The 13,465-nt window shown below is 38.2% G+C and overlaps 1 protein-coding gene across 10 annotated transcripts in view; it reads left to right on the top strand.

The window, feature by feature from the left end:
- The window catches only part of ZFPM2 (zinc finger protein, FOG family member 2), a 463,644-nt gene that overhangs the window by 179,126 nt on the left and 271,053 nt on the right, over positions 1-13,465 (top strand). For 6 of the 10 annotated variants that reach the window (XM_081012507.1, XM_081012502.1, XM_081012505.1 and 3 more), the window contains one exon: positions 8,099-8,257. The exons of the other annotated variants lie outside the window; for them this stretch is intronic. Coding sequence is in view for 1 of the 6 variants with exons in the window: in XM_081012502.1 (XP_080868628.1) it covers positions 8,099-8,257 (159 nt within the window). In the remaining 5 variants the exon portion in view is untranslated. The remainder of the gene's footprint in view (positions 1-8,098; positions 8,258-13,465) is intronic. 10 annotated transcript variants of the gene reach the window in all.

The raw sequence follows: 13,465 nt of genomic DNA, 5'->3' as shown, positions 1-13,465 counted from the left end.
TTATGTTTCGTCTGTATTACTAACAATGGCTGACCATTATTATTACTACTATAATATATTATTATAATATTTTACACTTTAATTTTAACTCCCTTCTATCCTATTAAGAGCAGTCTTAAAAAAATGCCAGTGTTTTAACAGCTCTCCAGGATGGTGTTAGCTTTCTTACACACTTACAATGGGTAATGTTTCGGTCAATTGCTAATTTGCCTCGTAGATGGTTTTCCATAGGGTTTCTTTTTCCATTTACAAAATTGTGAACCTCTTTTTATTCTGCACACTGCTTTGAGGTACTAAAATATTGTGCACTTGTCAAGCTCATTTTATCCTCTGAAATGCAGACACACAACCCTTGTGCACATAGGTGGCACTCTATAAATTTACTGCAAAAACTTGTCATACAAAATCTGTCTATTTCTCCATCTTTCCCAGTATTATCTGTTCTGACTGACAGTGGCTCTTTAGGGTCTCAGACGGGAGTATTTTGGGTCACCTACTACCTGATCCTCTTAGGATATCAAGGATTGAACCTTTGACTACAAAGCATATTGAGCTATGGCTTCCTCATACAAGTAGATATGTGTACACAAAGGAAAAGTATAGATAGAATGGAGTCATTGAAATGATTCTGGGTGGAGCACCTCCACCTGTGGATTAAGTTTCAGGAAACCAGAACGGATTGCAGCAGTGGGGTGCAACACAAAAAAACATTGGTACATGTTCTCTGCTAAGATACACAGAATTCCAGTAGCAGTTCTGTTTGTTGCTTTACACTCTTGGACTATAATTGTAAAATAAGTGTGTACGTATAAACAATTGTTAAAATGATTGCAGCACAGGATGGAGAGAAATTCTTTGCCAAGAATACATCTAGAATAAAATAAATAAATCTGAATAAAGGAAGCACATCAGCACTAAGGAATTCGAAAAAATTTCGAGAGTAGAACAACAAAAAGATTGAAAAGCTTCTGTAATTGACTATTGAGGACAGATGAGATAGTCACTGAAGTGTGCAATTTGATAAATTAGCTATTAAAGGGAATACAATAAGTTGTCTGTAAATATATGAGGAATATAAACAGGCAGCAGAGGAAAGTTATTTGATGTGATACAAAGCAAAACTGAGCAAAAACATTATAGTGAACTTCCAGTACAAATTTCTGTGATGCCTACCAGATTAAGTAAACAGATTTGTAAAGATGTTTTTGACTCCTGAGTCCTATAAATGGTAAACAAAATAGTTATGACTTTGTGTGTACAATAAAAAGGGCATTTATACTTATAGTGGAAACTATTCCCTACTGCATCTGGAACATAGGGTGGCTGAAGTGGTTTCAGTCTCTAGAACTTGCTTCATTGAGTGAGGTGTGTGTGTATGGATAATATATTTGACCCAACCCTTTTCTCCCTCCCTCTTCTGTTAACATTTTTCATGGGTCCCCATATGTCAATATATACTAGCAAAGTGCCTGTCACTACATACTTACTTACGTTAATAGCACTGATTTCTAGCCCCTTAGTAATTTTAGTTGCTCTTTTCTGCACCTTTTCCAGCTCAACAGTATCCTTTTTTAGGGTCAAACTGCAATGTGTTATCTACAGAGCAGTGCCTTTATGTGGAAGGCACTTAAAGGGTACAGCTACCTAGCTAATGTAATATTTAGTTTGACTCTCACCTGCAGCAGGCAGAACTGTACATAGTATTCCAGGTATGATTGCACCACAGGTAGGCACAACAACACTAGCAGTTTTATTTTTGATCCCTTTCCTAATGATCCCTGGCATACTTTTTTCATAACTACTGCATACTTGATCAACATCTTCGTAGTGGAGCTGTCCATCATGATTTTGAGATCTCTTTCCTGACTTGTCACTGTGAGTTCAGACTTTATCTAGGGTTTTTGTTTTTGCCCAAATGTCTATAATGCAGTACATTTGCCATTTGATGTCTATAATGCAGTACATTTGCCATTTGATTGCCTGTTCACCCATTTATATCCCATCTTTTGAAGCTCTTTGTAATCTCTTTTTGTTTTGTTTTTTCTACCATGAATAATTTGATGTAAGTAGCAAACCTGGCCACTTCACAGCTTATCCCTAACTTCAGACCATTTATGGACACGTTAATAAGCATCATTCCCAGTGCAATATTATAATATACAGTGTCAATACTAAGTTGTCTGACTAGTAGACTTTAAAAGTCAAATTATTTACATTGCAGACAGCTATATGCCTCTTTTGTTGGATCTATGTAATCACTTGTCTTAATTTTTTTTCTATAAAAAATGACAGGCTTGTTTTGGTTGCTGATTTGTTTGTGTCTTCGAGGGGTTAATCACAGTGACTGATGCAAATTGAGAGCAAAGAAAATAGCCCATGGTTAATTGGAGCTTTTATGATAGGAAAATTTCATCTCAGGTTAGATTGCCATGTAAACAATAACATGATCTTAAGTATGCGTGGAGTCAAGAATTCAGTGCAAATGTATGTTGAGCAAAATATGCATGGATAAAATACTTGGAAATTACTCAGAATGTAACTAGGTGTTGTTGGTATAGCATTTTTTAAATTGCTTTGCAACATATTTGTAAACAAACCTTGTTATCTAAGTGTGAAGAGTGTGTTTAAAGGCTTTGAAAGCAATTCTGCAAGGGGGCCAGGAAGGCAGGAGTGGCAGTGCTTTACTAATCTGCCCATCAAGACAGAAGGGTGGTATTTCCCTGCTCTTTTTTTTAAACTGCACCAGTTCCAAGGTGGTATTGCAGAGGGGCTCAGATTTGACATGTTCCTGAGAAGGGCAAGCTCCCTCCATGTCCTACCCCAATCAGCTTTCATTTTCTTTGATCTTGAATGTGCTTGTTGCACATATGCTGGCCAGTAAATTCTCTTGAGCAACATCATTAGGGCGTCAAAGTTCTTATGTGCATCCTATTTTTATTTCCTGTAACAGATTGGAATGGGAGATGACTACATAATACAAGTTCATAATACTAGTACTTACAGTGTATATTGCTTGTTGATAAATGGATCTTTTTTTTTACTTTTCCCCTGACCATGTATCAATTGGAATCCTCTTGAAAAATTTAGTATTACTTTTCTAAAATAGCCAAAGGGAATATGTAGAATCATAGAATCATAGAATCATAGTTGGAAGAGACCACAAGGGCCATCGAGTCCAACCCCCTGCCAAGCAGGAAAAGGTTAACAAACAATATTTCTTAACATGGATTAGCTTCCTTTCACGATTTTTTTAACAGATGATAGATAGATAGATGATAGATAGATAGATAGACAGATAGACTTCCCACTTTTTCAAGTAAATGCTGACTCTCCCTTTTCTGTTAGTTCATCTTACCTCTCCTTTTCTTTGGGACTTCCATTTTATTCACAACATTTTTATAATCACTCTTGTAGTGCTTTTACATTATAGTATTCTCTTCTCATATCCATTTTCTGCTTCATCCTTCCCTTCTTGTGCATCTTAAGGTTCTTAATCATCCATGTCCTTCCCTGCCCCCACAACTCCCACCAGTTAATTTCTCTCACCAAAACTGAACTCCATCTCTCATCAGGCTCCAGCAATAACAGGGACTGGTGGGGCTTTGACGAGTGTCTTACAGAGGTTGGGGGGGGGGTTGAAGGGTGGCCCAGGACATGAGGCCCATGATTTAAGGAGTTTGGTGCCACCCGTGGGGCAGGAGTTTGGGGTGGGTGGGTAGGGGAAGGGTCTGAGCAGTCAGAAATGGAGGTGGGGGCGCAAGAAATGTCAGAAGCGGAGGAAACGGCTGTTCAGGCAAGGGGCGGGGCATTCAAACCCCCACATTCCCTTGTCCCTTTGTCTCCTAGAACTAGAGATTTGAAGAGGGAAGTGCAGGAGAAGCCTCAGGTTGTGCATGCACACTTCATCAAATGAAGGTACATAAATCTGGAGGATGGAGGCATGGTTCCAATGTTGCTTCAGCTGCTCCGCCAGGCGTGAACTTGGAAAAGTTAATGCCAGCTTAAGTAGACGCTAGAAGTGAGTGTTTGTGTATCTGATGCATCTTAGGAACTGCTGTGTGTACTTTTGTCAATAAAGAATTAACTATCGGCTGTTTACCTTTCTGAACAGGGGGTATGTAGGACAGGCAGCATGGCCAATAGTCAATAATTACAAAGGTTGTAGTCCGGCAACATCTGGAGGGCCACATATTAGCCACCCCTGCTCCAGCATACAATTAACTTCTCTCTGTGTCTGGGTCAGAGATAGGAAGCAAAGTGCCCAGCAGATGTTGCTGGACTACAACTTCCAGCCTGCATGGCCAGTGGACAACAATGATGGCAGCTGTAGTCCAGACATATCTGCAAGTGTGCCATGTTTGCTTTCCTTGGTCTGGCTCTGCTCTATTGAGTCACGTTTCTTGGAAGAAAAACAAACAAGCCAGCACGCAAAATGTTTTCCCTGCAAATATATTACCTGCAAAGTCTGTTTTTGTACACCAATATGATTTTTTTTTTTTACAAATCATAAATAGAATAAGAGATTTATAAGTGACCCAATGAAGAACACATCCTGACACCTGTATTTCAGAACAATTCTTACATACTGTTTCTTTTCATTACAATAGCTTTCTGTGAGTGAACCTAGCTTCATCTGGCACAGGCTCTAGGGGGAAAAACAGCAGCAGATAGAAGTTTATTTGAGATCTTTTAGTATTATTCAAAAGAGACAAGTGGAAGAGATATTATTGAAAGTAAAGTTCTAAACTACTCAAACATCTAAAGGCTTTTGAAAACTTTATACACAACCCTAGTTAATTCTGTCATGTACCAAAGTGCCAAAAGATTGAGCAAGGATGAATGTTAATCCACTTTTATAAAATCAAAGGGTTCATATATTATTTTTTACTGTAAAGAAATAATTTGAATAAAATTTGACCCTTTCTTCAATAGTCTGTGGGTCAAATGGAACCCACCATTAAAATTCTCTAATATCTTTCTTGTATTAGCATTTCAAAACTCAATTTAAATATTCACAGAGCTCTTTTTTTAATAAACTTAACAAAATTCAGGTAATTTCCTTCAACTTTCTTGATTGAACGAAGGCAGTAGGTAGAGATATAAAAAAGATGTACAGCTATGAGCAAAACCTGAAATCAATTATATATAAAAATAACATAACACATGGAATGAAATTAATCAAAAGGAAAAAAAATTCTACTATATGATTCTCTGGTCTGCTACCTGCAGGCAAGGAACGTAAATGAAAAAAATCAACATTCTTCTCTCAGATAAGGAAAAAATTAATAAAAATGTTTCTTTCCTACAGATCCCCTGATGCAACTTATGTTAAAAGTGAGTGGCTGCAGGAAGAACTTGTTCATTTTAAATAGCTCCCATTTTCCTTGGCCAGAAAAAAATAGCTTTTGCCTTGCTGTTAAGCTCAATTACATCAGGTTTGTGTGGATTTGCTGTGTCCAGGAACACCTCTGTATCCTCCCCATCCTTGTTAACTGCTGTCAGGCAAACTCAGAAAGGACTTGAGAAAATGATTTACAGTTTTTTCATAATAAGTAGCAAAGAAATAGTTTTAACCTTGAACCTGTTTAAAAGTTGGAGCTCCATCCTGCTTGTGATTGGGAGTATCACAGGGTTTCCCTGACCAAACCTCTGTTAGCTCTTTAAATTCAAATGGTGGACAGTAAGAACCCTGGTTAGGTCCCAGATACTACCAAATGCCCTCACTGCAGTTATGTTAGGATCATGGGAAAGGAAGGGAGCAATGATTAGGGTTCATGGTCAATTGGTAAAAATGAGCCCATGCTCAACACTGGAAAGGTCTGTTCTGAATAACATGGGCTTGAAATGTGTGTCAGCATTACAAAATAATAATAATAATAATAATAATAATAATAATAATAATAAGAATCCCTTCTTTTTATTACTTACTTTGTGACTACTTTGTTCGGAGAGAGAAGAGGATTCAGCTTCCAGCATTCACTTCAGAATGGGTGTATATATAAGCTTAGATAGAGCATAAGATATTGTTCTAGTCACTTGGCATTTGGGTAGACCTGAAAGTTGATAGGACTTGGAATTTGATTTATCAGTTTGCCTCTGGAGACTGAGATGAAGTACACTTTTTTGACCTCATCCTGTCTGCTTCAAAGAGCTCTTCCAGAGGTGTACATTTCTAGGAATGCTTGTGATTCTAATAATGGGATCTCAGAATAACTGACAGGAATCCCCAAAGTAGAGGGCAAATGTCACTCTAAGTGCACTATATAAGGTTACAACTTGTCACTATATAGTAAATTTAGTTTCATTAAAATATACCATATTCCTTTCTATAATATAAAATAATAATGTGCAAGCTCAGTTTCAGTGTTTCTTTGTTTCCATGCCTGGGCATTGACATAATACTGTGATGGGGTAGACCAGTTATGGGTAAATGTGTATTATCCATACTGCCATGTGGGTAAACAGGTTGGTGGTTTATTTTTATTAAAATGTACAGATATATACTTGTTATGTAGTAGCAAATAACAATGAAAAAGGAGCCTTCAAATAGGACAGATTCCGTTGGCTCAGATACAAGAGGGGTATTCCATTATATCATTATATCATTCCCCACCTCCTTTTGAGGAATGTGTTGTATTTCTTCTTTCAAGTCTTGCCTGTCTGCTTTCCTGAAATGTTTTTGTGTGTATAAGTTGAAGGCTGTGATTATCATTGTTTTTAGAGACTAAAGTCATGATTGACAGAATTATTTACCTTTAGCTCTGTCTTCAAAAGTATTCCGAGATTCTCATTTCAAGTACCCTATCTACTTATCAAATATAAAATAAGACCATTGATACTAGAAATACTTAGCTGGTTATTGAATACAGAGGTAGTATAGTACTATAAAACAGGATAATTCACAAGTATATTTTTGACATGAAAGCAGATGGTGTATACTTATCCCTGCCCCCCATCCCGCCATTGATATTGTTCATACCCAAGTATGAACCCAAAGTGTTGCATTCTGGCCTTAAGGTATGATGTGAGTACAAGATATCAGTACTACTGCACAAATCACTAATAACTCAGGATCGGAGTAGTTAAAAAAGAACCTTCATCAGTACCTTCTGAAACAAAATCTGCAGTCTGGGAGAGATGTGGTTCCATTAGTCGGCATAGCATGAAAAATGGGCCCCCAGGATATTTTCAGTGGTGACACCACGGCTATGGAATTCCCTGATTAGAGGGCAATCGTATTTCACTGAAAGGCAGTGAGGGTCCTGCTATTTATTGTTTGTTTGTTTGTTTGTTTGTTTAATTTATATAGCACCCTTCATCTAGGAAGCACAGGCAAAACACAAAAATACTTAAAACAATAGCAAAAAAACCAATACCCTCCCACAGTTTAAAAGGCCATAGATTGTTTATTTAGCCATAGGCCTGAGATAAGAGAAATGTTCTCTCTTGGCCCCTAAATATATATAATGAAGGTGCCAGGCTAGCATACAAAAAACGAGGGGCCACCACAGAAAATAAGGACTGACATTCATACAATCATACCTCATGTTGTGTCCGCTTCAGGTTGCGTTTTTTCAGATTGCGGACTGCCGAAACCCGGAAGTACTGGAACGGGTTACTTCCAGGTTTTGGCAGTCGTGCATGCTCAGAAGCACTAAATTGCGCTTTGCGCATGCGCAGAAGCACCGAATCGCAACCCGCATGTGCACAGACGTGCAGACGCGGGTTGCGAACGCTGCGGGTTGCAAACTTGCATCCCGCATGGATCACGTTTGCAACCCGAGCGTCCACTGTATTTTACTTCAGTTGTTTGTATTTGATATAGCTTAGAAAAAATAAGGTTGGTTTAAGTCGCACGCCTATAAAGGTACTTGGGAGTGAGACCCATTGAAGTCAATTGGACTTGCTGCTGAGTAGGCGTGCACTGTAAGGAACATTTTAAAGGCCAAGCTAATTAAGAAGAGCCACCTATGGTAGACCATCTACTTCTGTGATCATCTACTTCTATGAAACCTTAGGTACAGATGTCCAACTTTACACTTTTATTATGCGGCTACTTGTACATTATGTTGGTACAATGTTGTTGGTTTCTTTAAAGGCCCCCTTGAGGATGCTGTTGAGGATGAAGAAGAAGAGTGTCTATCGGAGGGAAATGACATTATCTCCAAAGAAGACTTTCCTCTGGAGGGAAGCTTTTCTGCAGAATTTGAGCCTGGGAATCTGAGCTGTGAAGAAGTGGAATACTTTTGTAATAAAGGTAATCAGTATTAAGCAATCCTTGGGTCAGCAATCATTTGTATTGAATCGACTCCCTTGCAAATATTTTACACAAAAAATTCCTCTTTTGACATAATCAGATGTACCCAGTTCTTGCTGAACAGTTTGTTAAGCAAATGCTTCTTCAAACTAACGAAGACTGTTTTTATGCACAGTCTCAATGCAAAGTTTTTAGCATTTTGCCTTGTTTGATTCTGAACTTAGGCTCAAAGAGCCTTTCTTTTACAGCACACATTAAAACTGGTATGTGTTCATATTTGTTTTAGGTTTAAAGGCATTTTATTCTGGTTCTGGCAGTCAAAAAGTCATTTGAATTAATTAAATAAAGTGGTATAAGTGCTTTAAGTGTATGGTGTGGATGTAACCACACAACATTCTGACTTAAGAAACAAAAAATTGCAATACGGGTTACCTATCAAGTCACAAATCTTGGTACTAGTAGCAACATGTTCAAGGTGAATAACAAAAATAAATTATATTTTAAAAATAGTATCTTCTCAGAGCATTTTCGAAAAATAATTTTGTCCAATGCTTTTTTAGCTGTGTTCCTGTGGTTTTGATTCCTATGAACTTTTGATTACAACCTTATAAAACATTCCTTTAAGGTGATGGCATGGGCTCCATGATGCACAGTAACTTTTGCCATGAGCAAAAGACAGGTTGGGCAGATTTGTATAACATGCTAAACCTATTTAGCAGGATGCAAATGAACATAAATGAGCGGCAACAAGGCTTGAGCTCTCACACTCCTGTCTCTTCCTCCTGTGCAGCAGAAGTTTGGAATCTTTCTCTTCTGCTCAACCATGGTTTGTTACATTTCGATTGATAAAGTGTGGCTAACATTAACTATGGATACTTTCAAAGCCAGTCATCTTTAACCGTAGTTGAAGAGGAGCTGTCTTGAAAAAGATTCAGAAAGAGGACATTAAAAGAAGCTTGAACAGCTTCATAGCTTCACTTTCCAGACATGGAGCACAAAAGGAATCTGGCTTATTTCTTTCTTTGAAACATTTTTTATCCTATTCAGACAAGTTCAAGGTGAATAACATAAATAAATTAAAACAACTTTAATAAATAAAAATTTCTCCTGATTGAGTGGTTTTGCCATTCAGTTCCTCCAGTTCCTTCTGCTATATCAATGGTTCATTGTGCTTGGGTCCATAATAGTCAACTCTTTCCCTCCCTAAAACTGAGTTGACAAAAAATGTGTTTGGTTTCTTAAAGCATGAAATGAAATGAATTATATTGGTTTTAACTTTAGTGCTGGACTTGAGCTGTGTCTGTCTGTTCTGACCCTCTTTTCGAACTCTCTCTTACTTGTCCTGCTGATTAGCTAGATAATAATGATTGGATTGCCTTACCCCTCTAATGATAATTTGACTCTACTTTGTCCCAGCTGCTTACATTTCAACCAGGAAATAATGGTCTAGTTCAGATGTAACATAGACAAGCATGAGCCCTGTGCCTATGCATTCCTGGGGATGTAAAACAAGTTTCAAACCCTGGTTTGTTCAGAACCTGCTCGTCATAGTTTTTCAGTGTGGACATAAAAGTAAACTATGGTGACATAAGATGAAATGGGTAACCCAAGGGAGCCTTCACTCACAGCATGCCAAGAAGGGAGGGGTGGACAGGTGATCTGCATGGGCATAAGACTTGTACAGATATCAGTTTAAAAAGCTGAAGCTGGACCATTGCTTCTTGAGGCAGCGAAGAGCAAAGAAACTTTAAGTTCGTTGAATTGTCTGGCCCATATAAAATGGCATATTTGTCCAGTCACTGTATTATTATGTGATTTTATGCCTACTCTTTCAAGTCTTGGCGGCAGTTATCAGAAAATGATAATGTTATAATAATGCAGCCTTCTTCTAAAAACCACTTAGAGGTTTTATTAGAATCAAACGGTATATACATTTTGTGAAATAAACAAATACATAAATAAAAAGTGAAAATACACTGGTGGAAAGGATTCCTGAATCTTGCAAAGATCTTGCAGAAAAATAGCTGTTTCATTTGCATCTGCTAGTAACAGTTCAACTAGAAACTGCAGCTAGATCGATATGTAAAATTCTGACTCTGCACACTGTGTTTTTGGCTCTCTTTGCTCTCAGAAGGTTGATATTTCATAATATTACAGTTATAGTAGAAGCCACATCTGATTGGCTTCTTGGCCCATGATTTCCAGCCCTCCAAGCTTCTTATACCTGCTTTTTTCTTTACCTTTAGTGCACATCTTAAATTACCTCTGTGCCCTCTTTCTTGTTTTACTTCAAATCTGCTTTATCCTTGAGTCTTCCTTTCTTGAGTCCATGTCTCCCACCACCATCCATTGGTTTCTGAGATGTCTGTTCTTCAGTCTGTTTCCCCATGCCTCTTAGCCATCCTATCTCTCCCTAGCACTTCCATATTCATTCCCCCAATAACATTCAGGTCCTTCCTGATACTGAGTTCTGTAAAGTGTCTCAAAGCCTCCTTGTGCCCAAATTATCTGTCCTCCCTCCCACCCCACACATTTCTTTAAGCGTTATTTCCTAGCTCTTTTTCCTTCAGGTTTTTCTATCTCAGTGCATTACATACTCCGCACCTGTCCTTCAGCCTCCTTGCCTCTCAGCTTCTATCTCTTAGTTTCCCTATATTCTAGACATCTTCTCAGTCCTTAGCCAAATTTACAACTTTCTTTTCCCTCACAGAAGCTGGTCTACAAACTCTGTCATTTACTCAGTAGCTGAGCATTCTCTGTTATGGCATCACCTAAGCCATTCATTGTCAGAGGCTGCACTTCTGTTAGCTCAATATCATATAGATTAGGGAGTTTATTACCTAATGTATATTCATTTAGGCTGCAATCTAAAGAAACTATTTATTGTTCATTGTATGCCCAAATGAAGCTTCCCCTAATAGTTTCCACAGGTAATGTGAATGGATTGTGGAAGGTACAATGGTGAAAATGAAAGAGGAACCTATCATTGCTTCACACATGCACAAATGAATTTTTAAGTCATGTTCCTGACTTCTGGCTGTTCTGAACAATTAGAAACCCCAAAATATGAACTTCAGATTTGTACATCACTGAAACAAACAGTAAAGCTTTTGCTTAGAGTTTTGGTTGGTCATCTGTTTTCCAAAACTTGGGTTTACTGAAGACATCTGTTGCATCTTCATACATAAACATATGCATGGCTACATGGTCTTTGACATCTTCACACTCCTTGTGGGAGATGGTGTATAGCAATATTCATAGAAGAAGCTGTAAAACTGTCCTTCACTGCCACAGCTACAAATGAAATTGGAAAGGATATTTCTAAGAATGAAAGTGTACATAAACCCAGTAATCTCTTTCCAACTGAGGGCGGTGTGACAGAAAATGCCTACTTTGAAGTATTGAGAGATGGAGAGTATTATAAAGTCATTCCTGGATTGTCCCTTCCCCCACCCCCCTTCTTTTTCTTTTAATGCTCTGGAAAAGACTGAAAATTTTATTAAAGGGACCTTGGAAATTCACTTGAAGTGCATTGGGTCATTTCCCCCACAAACTCCGTATTAGATTTTCAGTGCACCTCCTTGCCCCAGGGTCCACTGCATATCAAAGAAGAATCAACCAAATAACTAAAAGTTCACACACAATACAAAATAGCACTAGCATTATTTTATAACTTTGTGTCAAGGACTCCAGGGGAAACTTCCAACTAAGAAGCTGAAGCTTTGAGGCTGAGACTTAGCCTGGTGAGCTACCATAGTCTATGAATGTGCAGGTCTTGGGGGTTTCATTCAGCCACAGAGAGGATTTTGATGTGCCACAACAGCCACTGTGGTATAAATACTGGCAAATACAGCCTGACAGTAAGCTTGATCCTCTTTTCTTCATTGGTTAAAAATTTATTCATTCAGTTTGATGAAGGGTGGACTGAAAGCCCTCCCAGGTGTGCAGGTAGGGGGAATGGAGGGGCATTTTAAAGAATATTTGGAATTGGGTGGTGAAACTTAGCTTTCCCTTCCTGAGGAACTGCACCTGTGATTATATTTCTAAAAGTTTAGGAGGGGAGGTAAGATAAGTTGTTTCTATTCTCTCTAGCTGTGAATACTGGTGGAATAATTTAATCTGAGCTGCATTTTTGCTGAGTCTGATTAATTTCAGTTGATTTTATTATTTGTGTTTGTCTTGATATTTTGATCATGAGCCATGTAATTTTTTTGTATAAGACACAGTTAACCTCTGGTTTTAGAGTTTGCAGTTTATGTTAGGTGGATGAGACCTAGCATGGCAAGGCGGGGGGTGATAGATATCTGCTACTGGCACATAAAAGTATATACTAAAAGAGAAGCTGAAATTACCCGTTAATAGTTAGGATGCTGTTTAAGAAGCTCAACCTATGTAATCAGTCTTTGTTTTACAAATCATATTTTGTAAGAAGGTTATCAAAGCTGCAGTCCTTTACACACTGTCCTACGAATAACTTCCATTGATCCTAAGGGTGCTTACTTCTGAGCAGACACGTGCAGGATTAATTAAATCTTGTGAGTTTTCCCTTATTTCAGTGTGGCTTGAGTATCAGCAGTGAGCCTTTACAAAAGAGTCAACAAAAGCTGAGGTTAGGAGTTGGTACAGATGTAAAAACGGTTAAGACACAGGGAACCACACACAAGAGTATACATTTCTTGGCTGCCGTGCCTTCTATTCTTTCCTAGTTGGCCTTCATTAAGTGATGCATTGACACAAACATTAACCATAGTTAACATTGACTGGATTCTGTCTTCTTAACCAGGGTTTTCTAACCAGTTTTAAACCCTAATTTTGGAAGCTTAAGAGGAAACTCGGGGTTATAGTTAATAGAAGTCAGTGTGGGCAACCATATAGATAACAAATAACTTGCATGAAGTGTGAAGGAATTTGTGTGCAAGTTGTAAGGAGTTGAAGAAGGAGCCAGTGATCCATTGCACTGCTCCTGATGTTATAAGTGCTGCTAAAAGACTCCAGTATTACATTTTATTGTTTTCTGCATCCTTTTTCTCCTTCATGCTGTGTCTGTGTGGAGCTGTCGCTGGCACTATCTCTAACACTCACCAAATCCTTGGCAGCCTAGGAAATGATTTCCTGGTATCCCTCCTTCCTTCTGTTGAATGATTTTATGTGAGCATGTGTAAATATTTTCTGCAGCTTTTGTGTCTAGCTTTGATACTTAATATATTT

The sequence above is a fragment of the Podarcis pityusensis genome, assembly GCF_964106645.2.
Source record: "Podarcis pityusensis genome assembly, chromosome: 7".
In the NCBI taxonomy this organism is placed as follows: Eukaryota; Metazoa; Chordata; class Lepidosauria; order Squamata; family Lacertidae; genus Podarcis; species Podarcis pityusensis.
Note: the sequence above shows the minus strand (reverse complement) of the source record. Positions and strands in the feature narration are given on the sequence as shown.